Source organism: Scophthalmus maximus, chromosome 11 (assembly GCF_022379125.1).
Source record: "Scophthalmus maximus strain ysfricsl-2021 chromosome 11, ASM2237912v1, whole genome shotgun sequence".
Taxonomy (NCBI): Eukaryota; Metazoa; Chordata; class Actinopteri; order Pleuronectiformes; family Scophthalmidae; genus Scophthalmus; species Scophthalmus maximus.
Genome location: NC_061525.1, coordinates 270,139 through 290,607, shown reverse-complemented (window position 1 = coordinate 290,607; position 20,469 = coordinate 270,139). Strand labels below are relative to the sequence as shown.

General features: G+C 40.9%; 1 protein-coding gene across 12 annotated transcripts in view; it reads right to left on the bottom strand.

Annotated features, from left to right (window-relative positions):
* Positions 1-20,469, bottom strand: part of fat3a (FAT atypical cadherin 3a) — a 178,896-nt gene that overhangs the window by 80,631 nt on the left and 77,796 nt on the right. For all 12 annotated transcript variants that reach the window (XR_004789805.2, XM_047335447.1, XM_035622805.2 and 9 more), the window contains one exon: positions 2,407-2,730. Coding sequence is in view for 11 of the 12 variants with exons in the window: in XM_047335447.1 (XP_047191403.1) it covers positions 2,407-2,730 (324 nt within the window). In the remaining variant the exon portion in view is untranslated. The remainder of the gene's footprint in view (positions 1-2,406; positions 2,731-20,469) is intronic.

Below are 20,469 nucleotides of genomic sequence, written 5' to 3'. Positions count from 1 at the left end.
CAATTAAGACCTGGATGCAACACAACTTCCTGAAACTCAACAGCGATAAAACAGAATTCCTCCTTATCGGCTCCAAATCCACACTCAGCAAAATCAATAAACCCACACTCACCATCGACGGCACCACTGTCTCCCCATCTCCCCAGGCCCGCAACCTTGGCGTTATTTACCGGGTTTAGAACGGGGCACTTTATTTCAACCCTTCGGCGGACATAAACGGCCTCATCAGGCGATCTCTAACTTCTCACAGTGGCCATAAACTGTCGGTAACATGATGTGCCGAGCCCATTCTCACTGTGGCTGCAGCTATGTACAAACAACAACAGCGCGCAGCACCAACCTTCTTCTTCTCTCATACATACACACTTCAATATCCATAACGCCACCTTCTTAAAGGGCCTGGCTTGGCTCGTAACACTGCGCTGAGTTTGTAAACCTTGAAAGAGTAAAAAGTACAAGATATAAGGTAACGTTGACCACCGGCTCACTGGCTACCTTGCTTTCTGTTGTTTACTACACTGTTCTTCTTCTTTGCTTTATGGCGCGCACCGCTCTTTACTGCCACCTATGACAGCCACCTGTCGCTACACTGTTTTCCTGCTGGCGATCATCAGAACCTGGTCTGCTCGCAGTGTGAAAGTGGCCAATTGCCGATTAAACGCTGATTGACCTACGTTTAAAAAGCCTGGGTCTACATGGTAATTTTGGTGTGAAAGTGGTAATAGTTTCACTACACATAGTTTCATGACACATAGTTTCACTACACATAGCTTCAGTACTGATAAATCTTATTTTTTGAACCCTGTATGCCATCTGTTTTCTTTTGATATTTCATTGTATCCCTGCATATGATGTATCATTTTTATACAAAAAGAAAAAAAAAACAGCAGGAGTTTAATTGGCGGTCACGTGTCTTTTACAGGTTTGGCAGTGATTGACCTCTTGATGCTTTGAGCTCTAGTCGGACATATTCACCCTGCGTTCTCTGTCCTGTGACTGGCTCAGGTGTTGGGAGGGGCCCAAATTAACTAAGAGCACAATGCCTTTGATTTCTGTTTGCAATCCTATTTTTGTCTTTTCTTTTAAGTGCATGGTGGTTCAGGAATGACACCTGTCCCGGTCCTTATCTTTAATTTTTGTTAGTGTGTTGATCAAGTCAACAAAAGGAAGGAACTTTTGAGGAATTTCTGTCCCCTCCTGAGAAACTGCAATGATGAGCGATCTCACGCACTATGCAAGGACATTACTATCGCAAGCCAAGGCAGTTGGTGGGAAACTGAAGGCTGTCTCGGGCGTGTCATAGTCACGGAATTTGTACAAGACACAGTGGTGAATACAAAGTGTTACTATAGAAATATCTATTCTGTTTGTGAGATGACGACAATACTCTGACAAAGCTAAACACACCTAAAGAGACCGGAAAAATGCAGATTGTCTTGGGACGCCATACACTGACCACTTTGTTGATCTCTGTAACAAACCACAAATCTCCTTGATTTATTGAGCTCTTATAATAAATACTCCTGCTTAAGACAGCCACAGTTTCCGTCTTCCTGATTCAACTGCATAATTTTTTTCCTCACACTATCATTACCCAGCTACATGGCAGCCATGATAAAAAATCATGAACCACGGAGAACTGGAACTGTTGATGGTGTCAGTACTAGAACAGAGCAGACATTTCAAACATTCAAACTACATCAAAATAAAAGCCTCAGTTTCCCAATGTTGTATAAGAAATGTCTGGCTAGGGATTCATGCTGGTGTTGGAATAAATAATGCACATACAGGGTTAAAGAAAGATATTGAATGTGAAGTGTTCCATACAGGGCAGGGGGTCTCACTGAATGGATTGATGAGCATTCACAGCCACAAGATCTAAGCTGAGCACCTATGGGTGATTTTGGAGCAAAGAATGAAGGTGGGGACACACATTACGTTGTTGAAGCAGTTATGAATATGATGTTGGCAAGATGAGTTTGTGTTGACAACCAGAAACTAACCCTCACAGTGTTTTGACAGTGGCTTATCAGGGATGTTTTGGTTTAACTCAGATTTTCTGATTCCACACAGCTGTCTCTATTTAAACTGGGGTCAATCACCATGGTAACTGGTGTAAATCACCATGGTAACCTATGCTGTGTAAATGATATCAATATCATTTACACACTTACTTGTAGCCTTAGCTTCCATTGTATTATTTGGAAATTATTTCTACTGTTTCTACAGTTTCTTATTCTAGATTCTGGATGTATACGGGTAGATAGTTTTCACACTTATCACTGTTATCACACACACACAGACACACACACAGACACACACACACACACACACACACACACATTACCTTGACTCTGACCTTAACACTATTGCACCCTGTTGCATCCCAACCCAACCATTACTCACCAGTGTGGCTGTTGATGGTGAAGAAGTTCTGCGGGTTTCCACTGATGATGCGGTAGTTGAGCCTGTCAGCAGCAGCGGGGGACATAGTATCAGGGTCCTGGGCCTGAATCTGGATTACGGAAACATCACGTGGAGAGTTCTCGGCCACCGAGGGCTGGTACAGAGGCTCTGAGGTCAGCGGGGCATTGTCATTAACATCTTCCACCTGGACGAACACCTCGATAGTGGTAAAATGGGGAACCACGCCATGGTCGCTGGCATACACTGCTAGCCAATAGGAGTCCTTGGTCTCACGGTCCAATATATCAGTGGTGTAGATCACCCCTAGTGGAGGAAGAGACAAAGAAAGCTAACAGTTTCTGTTTATTTCTGTTTATAATACTCTGTTTGTTCTCATTACAAAGAGATGTACTTGAGTGAGTGAGGAAATGGCTGTAGTGTATGGTTGGAACACAAGATCACACCATATTGAAGGTAACAATAAGAGTGGTATTTACTGTAGCAGCCCAGCTAATTACTTCTATTTTCAGCTAGAGTAAAGTTCTCACTGTCATTTTCTTCTAATGCTACTAGTACTCAATATCACAGGTGGAAAAGTGAGAGGTCAGGGAGAGAGATGCAAACGCACTGCCACCAATGCACCTGTATGTATGGCCTGTAGTATATCCACAGCTTGCACTATTAACTAAAGCCTGACCAATTTATCAGCTGGCCAATGAAATCAGCTGATATGGACCTTTCACAGACAACACAACTGTTCGTGATCTCTCTCTTCTCTATTCCTCTTTCCACCCACCACTCCTCTCTCCTCAGAGTAGAGATGCTGCGACGCACTGAACCAGGTGAATTGACAACAACTACACAGTGTGGGGGTTAAGATAATAGTGAATTGTTATGGAGAAGCTAAACGTAAAGCTGTCTGTCTGTAGTCTGAGTGAATTTGTAAGTTAAACATGAATCTGGTAAACTGTTGTAAATGTAGCTACTGTCTTAGACAGTAGATTAGTTTAAGTTTATCTATGGGGATAGCTGCCTACACCACACACCTGTCTTTTCACTTTCGCCCAATACATCACAAAACCTGGTAAACTATAAGAAACCAAAACCATCAGCATTGATACATCAGTGTTTCCCTTAAGATTTTGGGAGATCATGGTGCGGACGTCAGACCCTGTTGGGGGGTCCGGGGACATGCTCCCCTGGAACAAAATGTTGTACATTTTAAAGTTAAACCCATCAATCTGGTTAAATTTGATGGAAATTTAAGAGGCTAAATCTATTAGAACTAAATGCTTTTGTAAAAAATCTTTTGTCAAAGATCGACTGATTACTTCCTGAGGAAATTGCAATGTATGCGATTATTTTTCCTTTAAGACCATAGTTCTGTCTGTATTATGATTTTCATTTAATTCCCACATCATACGTATGTTTTGTGTTTTTCAAAGAAATTAAGTTAATTTTAAGACATATATATATATATATATGTATATATATATATATTATTTAAGAGCAGCATGGAGGATACTCTCCATTACTGGAGACATCCTCTTACTAATCCTGCTAATTATTGTCTGTCTTAATTTATTTTCGTTAATTCAAGGAGTAAGGTGCAGTCTGAACGGGTGAGTTTTCAGTCTGCAGCAGAAGCATTGAGGGTGTCTGCTATCCTGATGAGGAGCTTGATCCAATATTGAGGAACCAGGACAGAAAACAGATGGGATTTAGTTGAGCGGTGGCTGCCCACCCCTCGCAGTGAGGAAGTAGCAAGCTGTTTGGCAGTAGCAGAGCGAAGTGGATGGACTGGGATGAAAGGTTTGACCATTTTCTGGATGTATGAAGGGCCTGAGCCATTTGCAGCATGGTAGGCGAGTACCAGTGCCTTGATTTGGATTCCAGCAGGAGCCAGTGCAGGGTGTGGAGGAGCGGTGAAGTGTCGGAGAATTTTGGTAGGTTGAATATAAACCGAACCACTGCATTCTGGATGAGCTGAAGAGGTCGGATGGCACTTGCCAAAGTTGAGTGAAGATAAAGTGTGTTTTGTCTGCTTTCCTGTGCGTTCTGACTCACTGTGTGTGATAAGACATACTTGTATTTGTCTACATCAGCCTCAGCGTGTGAGTGTGTGTGTGCAAGTGTGTCTTTTTACTGTAATATTTTCTTGGCATATTGTTCAAATGGCTGACTTCTCTCTTCAAAAAGCATTAGTGTTGTCTTAATTGAAATTATCAAACATATGACAACTTGCACTACGTCCTATTTTGTGTTGAAAAAAATAAATGTGTCTGTGAGTATTAAAAATATTGATGTCGTCTTTACTTTGGTTTCAGTATCGGCTTTATTGCTTTTACTCAATGTCTGTAACTCAAATGCAGATCCTGATGAGACATGACACAACTTAAATCATCAACAGAACAGTACACACACACTTGCATTCATGTGTACATTTTACGAAAAGAAAATATTTCCTTTTTTTCATGTGCTACATGTATGGTTGTATTTGTTTTTCTTAGTATTTATAGTCATTTATAATTAGGTTAAACTCTAAAATATCCAGCCTCAAAATAAAACAAATTGGCATAAGGGTTTACAATATATATATATATATATATATATATATATATGGAACATTAACATCATCACATGTGCCTAGTTAATATTATACTTATAAGGTGGTAATTCACTCTCTACATGGCTCTGGCAGCACGTAACGTTATTTTTCAGTTAGCTAGTAGCTACCTCAAGCATGAGTCAACACGACATGTCTCACTGTCATTGTTGTAGTCCATCCTAAATGTTTCTCACCAAATTTGTTAATGTGTCTTGTCTCACTTGTTGTCTCTTGCTCTACTAAATAAAAAAATTAAAAATTAAAAAAACACAACAATAAAATGCCTAAAGCTAGACTGTTGACAGTGTGGCTGTATTTCATGCGAAAGGATCTACTCAATATTGCATAAGTGTGAGTATTGGCAACCGCTGACCGGTAGAATTCCAAATCTTTCAATCTCTGCTAGCTACCAAGGTGGTGATTCTGGTGGTAATTATTAATTTAATTATCAATCAGAATTCCAACTTTGATATTAATTAAAGTTATTATTTAATATTTTTTATCAAATTTGATAGCCATAACTGATCAACTATATTGCTTAGACAAATGGTACTTTTACCAATGTCAATGCACAACATAACGGTTCCCCACGCGTGAGGCCAGATATAGTTGGCAATTATTAATGAATGTGCAATATTAAATTCAAATATTTTGGCCAATACAAAGGTGAAATCTAGGACTTTTAACTTTTAACGTTGAATGTAAAGACACCAAAAGTCTTTACATTCAACACCACTAGTCTACCACAGGAGTAGCTGTACTTGCCAACTAGTACATTTTGGTTAGAGTTGATTCTTTAAACTGAGTTGAGAAACTGAGGAAATTTAGTTATTCATAGCTACTGTTTTAAGACCCATGGTTACATGAGTTGTCCACTTTAGCCTACACTGTAGAAAGTGAATGCTGTCAGAATTGTCTGTTAATTCAAGGTGCTTCCTTTTCCCTTTTATTAAATGACAGCGTGCCACTGGCCCTGTGAACTATAGAGAACATTTAACTGGTTGTTAAAGCAATGCATTTCAGCCTGAGTAAGGAATAGAGACTGAGATATAGCCACAGCGTGCTACCAGCCATGTGATATTTTGTACCTTGTTGTTACTGCCACGTGTTCCAGCCTGGGCAAACTTTAAAATAATCCCTAATTGTTACTATCCTACATATCAGTTAGTGCAATTTTGGAGGAAGCAAACTTCCCCATCACATTGTTTTTTTTAAGTTACTATAAAAACCCATTATACACTACCAGGTAAATGGACTGTATTTATATAGCGCTTTTACAGGAAAGTCACATTCACCCATTCACACAGCGCTGCTATTTTTCCCATCACATTCATACACATTCATACACTGTCGGAAGAGTGGTCAGAGGCAATTTAGGGTTAAGTTTCTTGCCCAAGGACACATCGGCATGTGGATTGGCGAAAGCTGGGATCGAACTGCCAACCTTTGGGTTGGTGGACGAACGACTCTACCTCCAGCCACCCAGGTGTCTACTAAGGCTACACCACACAACAATTGAGAACCCCTGTGTAGAGCAGTTAATTTATTCCCTTTAACAGACCCTAAACCCAGGATACCCTGAATTCATCAGCAAGTTGAATTTCAGGGAGTGTGATAAGAAATAGAATCACTACTAAACAACAGGTGTGATACACAACTACATCTAGCCCATTGATAAGATGCTTGCTTCTGATTTTTGACAGGCAAAACAACCTTGCCTTTCAGAGCAAATCAGCATTAAAAGGGGAGGTCTAATTCCTAAGAGTCTACAGTTAAGACAGCTAACAGGAAAGACGTACACTACTTAGAAGATCTGCACTTAGCAGAGTTAGACCTCTGCTCACACAAGGAGGAATAGTTTAGGCTTAGAGCACAATGTCCTCCCAACCGTCAGTCTCTCAGCCAATGTGATTCAGGTTACTCTGATTCACACTCCTCCATTAAGGAACGGTTAACACCCTCTTCCTATCTCTCTTATACAGACATTGAGGAGACATGTAGCTTATCTTCTAGAAGGTATTCTGCCCAGTGTTCTTTTCAGCAAATGAGACATGACATCTTAACCTGTGCTCTCCCTCCAAAGCAGGGACCAGCAAATTTCAGGATAGTACAGCCTCCTCTCTGCATTTCCGTGACAGTATTGACAGCTGTTCCGCCCCTGCCTCTCAACCAATGAGAATCGCAGCGCGCGATGGACACGCTTAAAGGTAATGCTAGCATAGTCTCGCCTTCATTACAGTTGACTTCACAGTTCCCCCGTCTTGAAGTGCTTGAGTTTCTAGCAAATGATATTGAACATTTTGATCCAGACAACTCTGATAAAGATATTGACAAATACTTTAGGGAACTAGAAAACACCCTAATTGACTCGCACAGTGCAACCCAAAGGGAGAAAGTTAAACTTCTGTGGAAAACCAGCTCCAAACCAGATTCAAAAGTTTATACAGACTTTACTTCCCAGTGTCAAAAATGACTACACAGAGCTATTTCAAGCATTAATAGAAGAATTCTCCTTTACTGCTGATGAGATCACCGCAATGGTTGCAGCCTCCCAAGTTAGACAATCCTGTCGTGAACATCCTAGAAATTATTACAAATCTTTGAGACATGCGTAATTTCAGGTAAAGAATGCACCAGGCTTGGAAGAAAACCCCACCTTCAAGTCCTTATTCTTACAGAACCTGCACTCATGTATACACACTCACATTGTACTCAGGACTCATCACAGTAAACCCTCCATGCAGTCGTTAAGGGAGGTGACACAGATGGCTTGGGAAACCGTTGTCACCTCTAGAGTGAAGGGGGGAACACCTGCACCTACCTGCACTCGCACCAAATTGTCAGGTATGCCTGCTTCAAAAGATCACCCTCACAGCAGAACAAAAGGGGGTGACAAAAAGCTGCAAAGGAATACTGAGCATAACCCACATGTCCACCAGCTGCGAAGGGATAGACATTCCCAAGAAAAAAACAGTAGAAGGCCATATGTAGAAATTGTGCCCCTGAACCGTGACCACTCAATCAACAGAGCAGACAATAACTTCAGCATCTCTGACCAGAGTCTGTCAGACAGTGACAGTGCCTCTGAATGCTCCTCTGACTAAAGGCTTTACAAAGCATTACAGCCCAGAACCAAGAGTTAAGAACTCTGAGCACAAGAGCTCCAGAGTTCGCCCTATCATTGTACAGACAGTTCTCACTTGTTGTCTTGCAGTTATATGTAGGCTTACTTGAGTTTTTCAGCAACATAAGCTAATTTAATAATCTTGAATCTAGTACTAGCCCTATATTCAAGAAAAGCTCAAACTTCAGTTTGACTTAGACATCACAGTCCTACTCTGCAACTACACCTTTACAATTTTTGTTTTGTTTCTTTGTTTGGTGAGATCACAAGTACCATCACATGTCCTTATCCAATGCAAGCATAGGACACCTTAGGAAACTCAAAGCCATATCCTTAGTGCCACTCTCTCCCCCTAACAAATTGACAATTCATAACATTCCTGTTTCCACTAAGCCCTTGAAACAGGTTATGTTTTTGTACTATGCCATTGTTATGATTGTGTTTTGTAACTTGTAAACTGTCTTTGCTTAGCCAAGATAGATAGGGTTGAGAAACGCCCACATGTTATGAACCAATTGAACTGACAAATGAACTCTGTTGACAATGGCCCTCAGCAGCACATGTCAAGTGCAATCGTGAGACGAAAGTGGGGATGTTGTGCCTCACGAAATGGAGGACTTTACCATGTGGCCTTTTGTTCCAAAGACAAAGGAAGGGACTGGAAAAACTCTGATTCCCAAAATGCTTCACCTTTCACACATGAAAGGTATCTCCTCCAAGCTCCAGCTTCCATTGGTCACTGTGAGTCCCAGACCCCGGGGGTCAACAGACCTATAAAACCCCAGCGCACCCACTGCTCACCCTCTTTTCACTCTTCTCTCTTCCTGTCTCTAACTTCAAGGAGACAACATCTTCTTCTCCTCCCTCCCTCAGGGGACTCAAGGCCTCTCTGAAGATCCTTGTTGTGGGATTTTGTCCTGTCCTACTGAGAAACTCTTAAGAAGAGTTTTCTAAAGCACTAAGCAAAGCCATCTTATCCGGAGCCGGCCCTAGGCATAGGCTGTATAGGCAAATGCTAAAGTCGCAGTCATCCATGGGGGGCACCGCAAAATGTCAAGGCTCTGATTTGACTCTGTCTATAAGTTCTCTGTCTGTCAGTGGACATTGTCTTCCTGAGTTCTTCGCTGGGCTACAAACCGGTTCCTGATCAAGCTTGTTATCAAGCTTGTTATCTCCTGCATTAAAGCTATGACTTGTTGCCAGATTGTTTTGTTTCGACTGTGGTTAAACACTCAGACTGTTTCTTCTATGACTTTGTTTAGATCTTATTCTGAGATTTTCCCGAAGCTGATTTTGCCTTCTCTGATCGTTTTGTTCAGTTTCTGAGAAACACAGTGCCAGGTGTACTGGAACTCAGCCCAAGCCTGGAACTCAGTCATGAAACCATTGCTGAACTTACGCTGCCTTTCTCTTGCTCCTCTGCCTAACTACTCAACTTCGTCACTTTCAATCCTCACCCTCTATTACTTGAAAAACTGGAGTCTGGTTGTCTGCATTTTGGGTCCAAATTCTAGTTCAGCCCTGAACTCTTTTAATCACAAAAAAAGACAAACTGTCCCGGAACTGTCAGTCACAAGTTTACAATATGATGAGCACTGTCTGCAATCATGATGTGATGCAGTAACTAATGCATGTACGTTATTATGCATCATCCAAGACTGACTAGGTCTGCCCTTGAGTTGCAGCTGTAAAATTTGTCGAAAAAGGATTATTAATTATTATAATCATTCTTAACAGTTCTCAAAAGTTTCTTGAATTATTTATTATGCGTAATTAATACGTCATTAATATTTTTAGTATTATATATTGCACATCTTAGATGTTTTACAATCTTTAATTTCTTATATTCCAAGTGGTGATTAGTGTTGGACAAATAATGGGGTGGCGGGAGCTGATCAAAAATCTCACCTTTGGCGCCAACATTGCCAGGGCCGGCGTTGATCTTATCTATGGCCGGCTGAGTCGGTGAGCAGCTGCAGGTTGTCTGGAGGTGTCATAGTCGCAGTGAGATGACGACATTACTCTGACAGAGCTAAATACACCACAGCGACCGGAGATAGGCAGACTATCTTGGGACGCCATACTGTGAACCTGTTGATCTGTTGTGGCGAACAGGAAGTCTCCTCAGTAATGAGCTCTTATAATAAATACTTCTGCTTAAAACATCTACGGTTTCCGTCTTCCTGAATCAGCATCCTCTCCATCAATTATTCCATTTCAATCCTGACCTCCTTGCAGGCCTGCCGAATCAGACTGCTACAACTTCCACAGGCAGCGATGCTAGAGCCTGCCAAAGGACCAACCAAGGCTGGAAAGTCTGGTTGTACATCAGTGGCAGACAAAGTATTGTCAACTGATCCAAGCTCAGGAGCCACCAAGCAGAGTTAGTGTTGACCATCTAACTCTTTGATGACACAAAAGGACACTGAAACCACACAGCATAACTGCTGCATTGTTTTGGACACAAACAGCAACCCAAAAGGACCCTTCTTCTTCTTCTTTTCCATGGACCTGCTAACGTAACTTAGGAATGTAGAATAGCATAACGCAACATGTTAGTACATGTGACTAACCCTCTTTTAACCTGACACTCTTTGTCTTGCAACAAAGGGCCTTATAAAAGAATCACAGCATGTGGACGAGCCGACACCTCTGATGCCGCCATGTTGTAGTTTCTTTGTTTACCACCATCTTGTTTGTAGTACTTCTCAGACCTTTGACCTTTACGGCCACCTAGTCTGTGTACTCACACAGATACACAACACAATCTCAGACTATATATTTTGTTTGTTAGATTAGATATTGTTGTTTCGACTTATTTAATTATCAATCAGAATCACAAATTGATAGTTAGTATATTGTAAATTAGACTGAATCAATTGATTGGCTATCATTTCCCTTCCTTTGAAGGGTGGTGCCCCGAGGAACTTTGATATTAATCAAAATTATTATTTAATATTCATTTTCTAAATATTCATATTTCATCATTTTTGATAGCCATAACTCATCAACTATATTGCCGAGTCAAATGGTACTTTTACCAATGTCAATGCACAACACTAACGTCCGACCAAGAGAGTCAACACCATCCGCTCTCTTCTCTCCAGCTCTCCTGTTCTGTCAGTCCCTACTGCCGACCCACTTCCTGAGATTTTTCAGTCTCTCTGCTGCTTCCCCAAGATCTCTCAGTGAGAGGTTGAGGACATCATCCACAGGATGAAACCCTCCACCCTGGACCCTTTTCCTACAGCCCTGGTAAAATCCAACGTCTGCGCTCTAAGTCCCCTAATCACCCAAGTCATCAACACTCACTCCAGGCTGGATATGTTCCATCTGCTCGCAAAACTGCTGTCATCAGACCCCTCCTCAAAAAACTCAGCTTAGACCCAGAAATCCTCGCCGACTACAGGCCCATTTCCAACCTCCCATTTCTGTCCAAAGTGCTGGAAAAGGTAGTCGCCGCACTTCTTCAGGACCACCTAAATTCTCACTCCCTATTTTAGAAGTTCCAGTCTGGCTTCCATTCCGCCCACATCACCTAAACAGCCCTGGTCAGGGTCCCAAACGACCTGCTGATGGCGGCTGACACTGGATCACCATCGCTCCTCATCCTTCTGTCTGCAGCTTTCGACACGGTTGATCATAACATCGTCCTTCAGCGCCTCCAACACACCATCGAACTCTCTGACTCCGCCCTGAGCTGGTTTCAGTCCTACCTGTCTGGAAGAACACAATACCACACTTTTGTCTCCTCAAGGCTGGACTACTGCAACACTCTCCTCATCGGGACTACTGGCAAGAGCATTCAAAAGCTTCAATACGTCCAAAGCAGCGCCGCTAGGATCCTGATGAGGATACGAAAATATGACCACATCACACCGTCCTTCACTCACTCCACTGACTTCCTGTCTCTTTCAGGATTGATTACAAAATCTCCCTACTCACCTATCAGTGCATCCATGGCAATGCCCCTCCCTACCTGAAAGATCTACTCTCACCACAAACCTCCTCACCCAACCTCCGCTCCGGAAACAAAACCTTCACCCTTCACTACTCCATGATCAGGCTGCGCACCATGGGGAATCGAGCCTTCTGCTCAGCCGCTCCTCGCCTGTGGAATTCCCTTCCCGACCCCCTGAGGGCTCCACAAAGCACTCTCTCTTTTAAGAAGGGCCTGAACCTTTCTTTTTAAACAAGCATTCCCCTAAATGTTTGTACTATTTCTTCCACTGATGTTTTTTTCTTTTTAAACCTATTTCTTTTATCTTGTTTCTACTCTGTAGCACTTTGAGATTGCTTTTAGCAATGAAAAGTGCTCTATAAATGAAATGTATTATTATTATTATTATTACAGAGTGAAAAACCGCGGTGAATGGTCAAAATTCTGACTGTACTTAACTAACAGAGAAAGCGATGAAAAGGCAAAGTGCAGTAAATGTGGGTTGTTTATAAGCTGCAAGTGGGTCGCACTTCGAATCTGGACAAACATTTAAGGCATCACCACATTGATGTGGGGCAATGCACAATGTTTGATGTCCTGCAGTCTGTGATTGTGACTTTGTCAATCTGCTTATTAGCACAGGCAAACTCACAAGCTCAAGAAAAGATCTTCAACATGCAGTTAGATGTTGTTCACTGAATGCACATTAGATATCCCATTTTGCCCTTATTGCTGTTTTGATGAACTGCCCCCCCCCCCGCTGATACAAATGTGTAGGAGAAAAGTGCAGTGATTCACACACACAACGACCAAAGGGCCTTTGCTAAAAGCTCAAAAGATTCAGTTGCAAAAAATGACAATAATTTCTGGCCTATTCTGACAAAAAGTAGTTATCATGACAGGCTTTGTGTAAAGGGGGTGACACATTGAACTTAATGAAGCACTTGCTGACGGACGGGATATATTTGAAAGCAGAGGGATGCACCATGTTTGACTTCTTGCATGACAAGCACATCAGCCAGCGGTGTGGGCTTTAGGTTGAAGCAGGAGTTTAAAGCTTTATTATGAGTTTTTTGCTGTAATCCTTAATGAAACAGTTATTTTGTGTTTCACTTTTTTTAAGTTTAATTTATGTGAATTTGTTAGGTAAATTTGTGAAGAGTTATGTACTAAAAATATACTTTAAACTGTTTAACAGTTAATGTCAAATTTCAAGTTCTAACTTGCCTTGGCATTAAAAAGCCATTTTTATCGTCGAGTGTCAATTTGTGTTGGGTTATTATTTTGGGGGGGGGGGGCAAGTATTGGTTCTGGAACTGTTTAGGCACCGGTACCATTTTAAAGGTATCATTATAGCACAGGTATCAGAAAAAAATTAAAATGATACCCAACCCTAAATATTGCCTGACAATTTTAGGAATTGGAAACAAATTTACACCGCAATTTTGGTATTGGCATCGACCGCATCTGTAATCAATAATATCGACAAACTACTGCATCAGTCAGGCTCCAATAATTACTCTACCTGACAAAATGCTAATGTTTGCTGCTCTGCTTCAAATCCAGTGCTCCTAACATTCCTAATGATTGGTATAGCAGGGTCATCAAACAGGCAATACTGTGTTTTACTGGCCTGTTTCCAGTCTCTGTTGTATTACAGCTGCATGGTGCTAGCAGCGGAAAGCTTCAGCCTCTGTCATCAAGTGACAAGTTGGAAGCTCCCAACAGGAACGTCTTAATCCAAAATCTGAATGTATATACAGCACAGTGAATAATAATGTAGAGATAAATTCAATTTCCTTCCCATTTTAGCAGTGCAGATAGAATTGTCAAGTCGAAATAACTCCCATGGCTTCAAAACAACTAATGTTATATCTTATTATATTAATATCCAAACAGATTTGACTGCTCATGTTGAGACACTTCTTTGGTTAATTAAAGAATGTAGTTCCTCATCCATGACCAGTTAAATATAACAGTTTTTTTAAAGCAAGTGTCTGTTACCACCTATTAGGGATGGGTATCGTTAAGATATTAACTGTACAACTACTCTAATCGATCATGCTTATTGATCTGGTGTTATCAGTTCTTTTTGTTTCCTTTTTAGGAGACAAAAAAATAATAAATTGAGAATAAAATGGAACGGACAAATGTTTTATTTCTCGGACTGAACACTGAACAGCACTATTTTGAACAAATTACTCTATATATAATATGAAGTATATGATGTTGTGTGTTGAGTGTCAAAGGGAAAAAATAACACAACACAATATATACAGACAGACTGTTACTTAAACCCCTTGGAATCTACTGTTGTAAAGGGTTGTATAGGGGTGTAAAGATTTGTTATAATCCTAAATACAGCTTAAATTGTGTGAAATATAATATTCTCAGAGCCACTGTGTTCAACAAGGCAGTCCACACTACGTAACATGCAGCGCCAGCTTGCTGTCTGCTCCTTCCCTCCCCAAAGCAAAACATTGCTCTCCAGTGCAGCCGGGAGGCTACGCTAAGCTAAGCTAGCTTGTTGCAATATGGCTAATAATGCCATTAAAACAATGGTATGTTGGATCCATCTCAGTGGGACTACTTCAGACATTTCAACTTATTTACGGCAACATCACCCCAGCGTTCCATTAGTTGGAACTAGACGGAAACACGGAGCAACACAAACGCTAGAAACTATCCTTGCACCGTTTAGGCAGCCATTCAACAGATTCAAACAGAAAAAAGAAATAACGGAGGCGATTGGTTAATTTATAGCCGTGGATTCCTGCTTTGTGTAATAAAACAAAAGCCCACACAGAGAGCCAACTGTCCAAAGCACCGTGAAGCCATCTGCAGTCGTCAAGGTCTACACAAAGCTAACGGCACATTACCTTACGCAGTGATCCTGTTACTTGGCTGTAAAGGCCTGTCTGTCGTGAGAGGGTATTTTCTACTGCAGGTGACATTGTCACATCAAGCAGACCTGTGATGTGTACAGAAAATGTGGACATGCACTTGAGTTCCATAAATAGAAAGATGTTTCTTTTGTTTGTATTTGTTTATATCTACAACGATACTACACTTTTTTAGAAAAAAGATCTTCTTTGTTTTGTATACTGTTAGAAGACACCCCAGAAGACGGGTCATTGTTCAAGGACAAAAAACATTTAACATTATTATGTTGGTTTTAATAAATAAAAAATCAAGGACATTTGCCTGGCATTTATACTTTTTGCTGTAAAAACGTACCAAACCGTGACACCCCTAATATATATATATATATCAATGATATAACGACGCAATGACATATGACGCATTTACGTTCCCAGGGGCACATGTAATCAACAACGACACAAGCTCAAAGTTGTCTGAGAACGAGAGCAACGCATCAGGCAGCAACATCACATAAAGCCACATGTTGCAAGGATGTGACAACTCGCCAGGCCCAGGAGGTTTTTATTCGACCTGTCTGTCTGCATCACGCATCAACGTAACAGCGCCTGTGTTTTGATACGAGCTAGCGGCGTTAGTCTAGCGATTAGCATTCATGCTAATTCAGAGCCACAGAGGGAAACATGGACCTCGATGAACATGCGTTCAGCTGTATAGCTCTAAATCAGCTATATTGACAGCACTATGAGAGGCTTAAAAACTTACCTGAGAAAAATGCATGTTCAACGACTTGCACTCATGGTGATGTTTGGTTCAGGTTGAACCTAAACCCAATCAACACAGCTTATATAACAGAATATGAATTAGGAGAATAGATTTGTTTTATCTTTATAGATCTTTTTTTTCTGATCTCGATCACTTCCATGGATCTGCTGCACTGATCGGTATAGCTTCCCAGCTACTCTAAAAATACAGGCTGCATTAAATGTCACACATGATGAGTTCTCATGTCCAGTGAATAAAACAGGGACTCATTTTAATATGGAACGATAAACTAGGACACACAAACACACACAATAGCTCTATTTCCAAACAACAACAGTGTTTCAAGTACACTAATTCAAATCACCTGAAGGTTTGTTCTTGATGGCAGGAACACATCAGTACAATATGCTTGTGCTTTTGTGTGTGTGTTAGAGAGCGCTTGTCCTGTGGGTGAAGTAAGGAAGTGTCCTTACTGTTTGTGTGTGGGTTTTATCATGAGCACAAGGTCTTAGGCTATTCACAAAGGTTTAATCCTATCTGCTTTCCAAGCCACAGCCTCTGTCACTGAAATTATACACTAACAGTACACAGTTTCCGTGTGTGTAAGTGTGTGTTGACTGCCCCCACAGAAAGGTCAACCCCAGGCTATCAAAACCCATGTTTTTCTTTTCAGTGGAGGAAATCTAGCGGATGAGTAGGTGAATGCAGCCAGAAGCCCACCAATATTCTCCACATGGCCAATCCACAATAACACCAACCTCAGCCCAAAAGAGGTTGGGGATATGAAACCACTTTCTGGTTAAATATATATGAAGAGACGTCTGATTGTTACATCGGGTATTCAGCATTTTCCTCTTCGTAATTTTTCAAATAAAATAAAACAAGTTTTAAACGGTTTTAGAGACTATGATGGCGAAGAAAATATGCCAAAGAGAGGAGCAGTTTCTGTTATTTGGAGGATATTTTGATTTTAAAAAGTCTGACGTGGACCAAATAACTATTTACTATTAATGTTGCCGAGCTAAAGTTGTTGGAGGCAACACTAGCACTAATTTTCTCCACCACCTAAACTTAAAGCATGTCATGGAATTATCTTCGAAAAAGGACATGTCCTTTGACTCACACATGAAACAAGTCTGCCTTCTTCCACCTGCACAATATCAAAAACATTAGAAACATATCTCAAAAGGATGATGAAAAACTAGTCCATGAATTTGTCACTTCTAGCCTTACTGTAATTCATTATGGTTAGGATGCCCCAATAAGTCTGTGAAAAGCCTCCAGTTAATCCAAAACGCTGCAGCATGAGTTCTGACAGGAACTAGAAAAGGAGATCATATTCCTCCAGTGTTAGCATCTCTCCATAGACTTCCTGTAAAATTCAGAGTAGAATTCAAAGTCCTGCTCCTCAACTACAAAACCCTTAATAACTCAGGACTACTTGTGGTTCCCAGAGTCTGTAAAAGTAGAATGGGAGGCAGAGCCTTCAGCCACCAGGGTCCTCTCCTCTTCATCCAGCTCCCAGTTTGTGTCAGGGAAGCAGACGCCCTCTCCGCATTTAAAGTTAGACTTAAAACCTTCCTCTTTGATAAACTTCATAGTTAGAGCTACTCAGGTGTTTACTGAACCTTAGTTATGCTGCTGTAGGTCTAGTCTTCTGGGGGGGATTCCCATCATGAGCATTTTATCTTCCCTAACCCCTACCCGGACCAGGGTTTGTATCCCACTCCCCTCTCCTCTTTTTCTCTCATCCTATCTTTCTTCTCCCCCCTCTCTCTTCGCTACCCCTCTTTCTGCCCACCTCTTCTCTCCCCCCATTTTCTCTCTCTCACCCAGACCAGTATTTTTGTAATTTTAAGTATCATTCTGGTAGAGATTAAAGTAACTGTTATACAACTCCTCTCTTCCCCCATATGTTTACATTACATGTCACTAACTATGTCTGCATTTTCTCTCTCTCCTAGTGTATCTCTGATTCCAGAGCTGCAAGTTCCACATCACCTTAACAACATAATTGCATCTATAAGTGTCAGTATTATTTTTATTATTAGTATCAGTCTGGTAGAGATTAAAGCAGCCGATACACAACTGTTTTCTCTCTCTCTTCACTCCTCTCCTCATCTCTGCCCCTCTTTCTGCCCACCTCTCCCATCTCCCCCATTTTTCTCCTCTCCCCAACCGGTCGAGGTAATATTGTAATATTGACCTTACTATGTAAAGTACCTTGAGACAATCTATGTAGTGATTTGTCGCTATACAAATAAAATTGAATTGAATTGAATACGAAGAATGTATGAGATTTAGATTGGCTTCCACAACATCAAGTAACACTGGTGAAATAGTAAAACCAAAGTCAAGCCAGATGTTGCTTGAAGAAGCATAAACTTGGGGGTTAATTCGTAGGGACTGCCTACAAATGCAGTCTGGGTCCGGACCCAGAGCCGCAACTGATAGATCATTGAGAATTAATAAATCTTGATGGAGCATTTCCATTTTACTGGTGGAGCGTCACTACACTGGTGTTGATCTTTTCCTGCTTGCCGTCCAGACGGTAGTTGGGATGCAGGGGATAAGTTTCACTTTCTCCAGAGCCGAAAACCTTTACTTTACTCAGCAGCATAACAAAGGACACACACAGACTTTTTTTCTTTTAACTTGAGATGCTGTTGCATCTATTATAGTAAGACAGACTGTAACCGGCTCCGCACACAACTCCGCTTCTTTCCGTACTTTGCCATGCTCACACTCACGCGCGCACACACCCTAAGAATTGCTCCATTCCCGTCAAAATGTTTTTTAATACTGTATACGCCCATCCCAATGCCCAGTCATGCAAGAAAAAATTATAAAATACCATGATATACCGTGAAACCGGTACAATTATGAAAAAATACTGTGATATAAGTTTTGGGTCATACCGCCCAACACTAGGCTGTAGTCTCAAGCAATATCCTACCCAAAGCATCAGATCGGATCATGAGAAATACCCTTTTTAACATTGAAGCCTCTGGTGAGAGAACAGAGCTGTGTTGAAGGTGTGTGTTAATGCAGGAGATATTGCTGAGGTTACAACAAACTAATAATCCTCAAGTATATGCAAAAAACACCAGAATAATTTGAATAAGTTTGTTTGTTGATCCAAGACACACCAAGTAAGAGAGAACAGGGCTGTGTCTGAAATCCACCACTACTCACTATAAAGTGCACTATAGGTAGTTTGCTATTTTTTAGGAAAAAAAATGTTTATCATATATAGTGGACTCATTGTATCCCAAAATGCATTGTGACAAGTAGAATACAACCGATGTTCCCAAACAGAGCAATATATACCACCATTCATTGCGCTCAGTGCGCGGAAAACAAAATTGTGCCTCGTCAACTTTCGCCAGAAGGTTGAGAGCCTGAATATATAAATGTTTAATTTATAAATGTACAGGCCTTGTATCGTCTTTTGACGATATTTTGCTTGTTTACTTGCTAGTTAAGTGAGAGCCGCATGTTTCAGCCTTCTCTCTGGTGATTCTATTTCTTCCTTTTCTAATCAAAAAGACTTGAATCATAGCGAGAATAAATACAAAGAGGTTTATGTTTGCTGGTATTTTTACATACAGGTGTTTTCAATGAAGTAGTTTGTTTATGTCCACAGGCACAAGACAAATCTGTGATTTGTGGCGCTAAAATTATATAATAAGAGCAGAGCTGCGCATAGCAAAACAAACTTGGGCAAATTAGTTTTGTTTTACATTTAAAAAAGGCAATTCAAAGGGTTTTTACCCGAAGGTATTGATAAAAAGAAACTTTTAAAATGTAGTATGGGATTGTCCACCGGCCGGTGTTGTTGTTGTATGCGATAAGGTTGCAACAATGACATAGTTACAGGCGCAGAGAGAAAGGTGATATTTTATTTTTTATTTGCCGATGAGTTCACTATTTATCCACTATGTAGAATTCCCTCGATAGTGAGTAGGGGGTAGTGAATGAGACAGCCAGGAGAGGGACCGGCATTGCTTACTGCTGAAATAAAGACACTGTCAAATCTTAAAGGGGTAGTTCAGTGAATTTGAAGTGGGGTTGTATGAGTTACTTATGCATAGTAAATATGTTACCTCATGGAAATGGAGATCAGCGATCTCATTTAACGGAGTTTGGAGGAGAAGTGGAAGAAGCAAAAGTCATTGCTCTACTGTTGCAGAGGGGACCACATAAAAATGCCTTTTTCGCCACATTTTGAAATGCTTACCTAAAAAAAATATCCATTCAATTGTACGCTGAAGGACATAATCGAAATGTGGGATTAAATAACTCAAACAAAGAGAAAGATGTGAGTGCAGCTAAGTAAGATCAGATGCTAATAGTCATTAGCAAACATCATTAGAATTCACAATGTAGTGTCAAACCAAACACAAAACGTCTCATCTTTACCTGTTGCTGAGCGTTGCTTTCTCTGTTAAAACAACAAAGGTGCAGCTGGTGGTTTGTCGTATGAGATGTAACTAACTAATTTTATGACAGGCATACATTAAACTGGGCTGTTGTTGGATTGTGTATCTCTGCACACCACCTTCTTTAGTCAAAGACAGTTTGTGAGAGAGGAACCTTCACTCTATAGATTGTGGGATCGTGATGTCACAACGCAAAGCATTGTAGGGGATTAGTGTTGTAGAGAAAGGAGTTGCGTTGTAGCGACTGGTGTGTAGTGGATAGTGGTTGTTTGATTTACAATCACTACTATGAAAAAATGTGAAA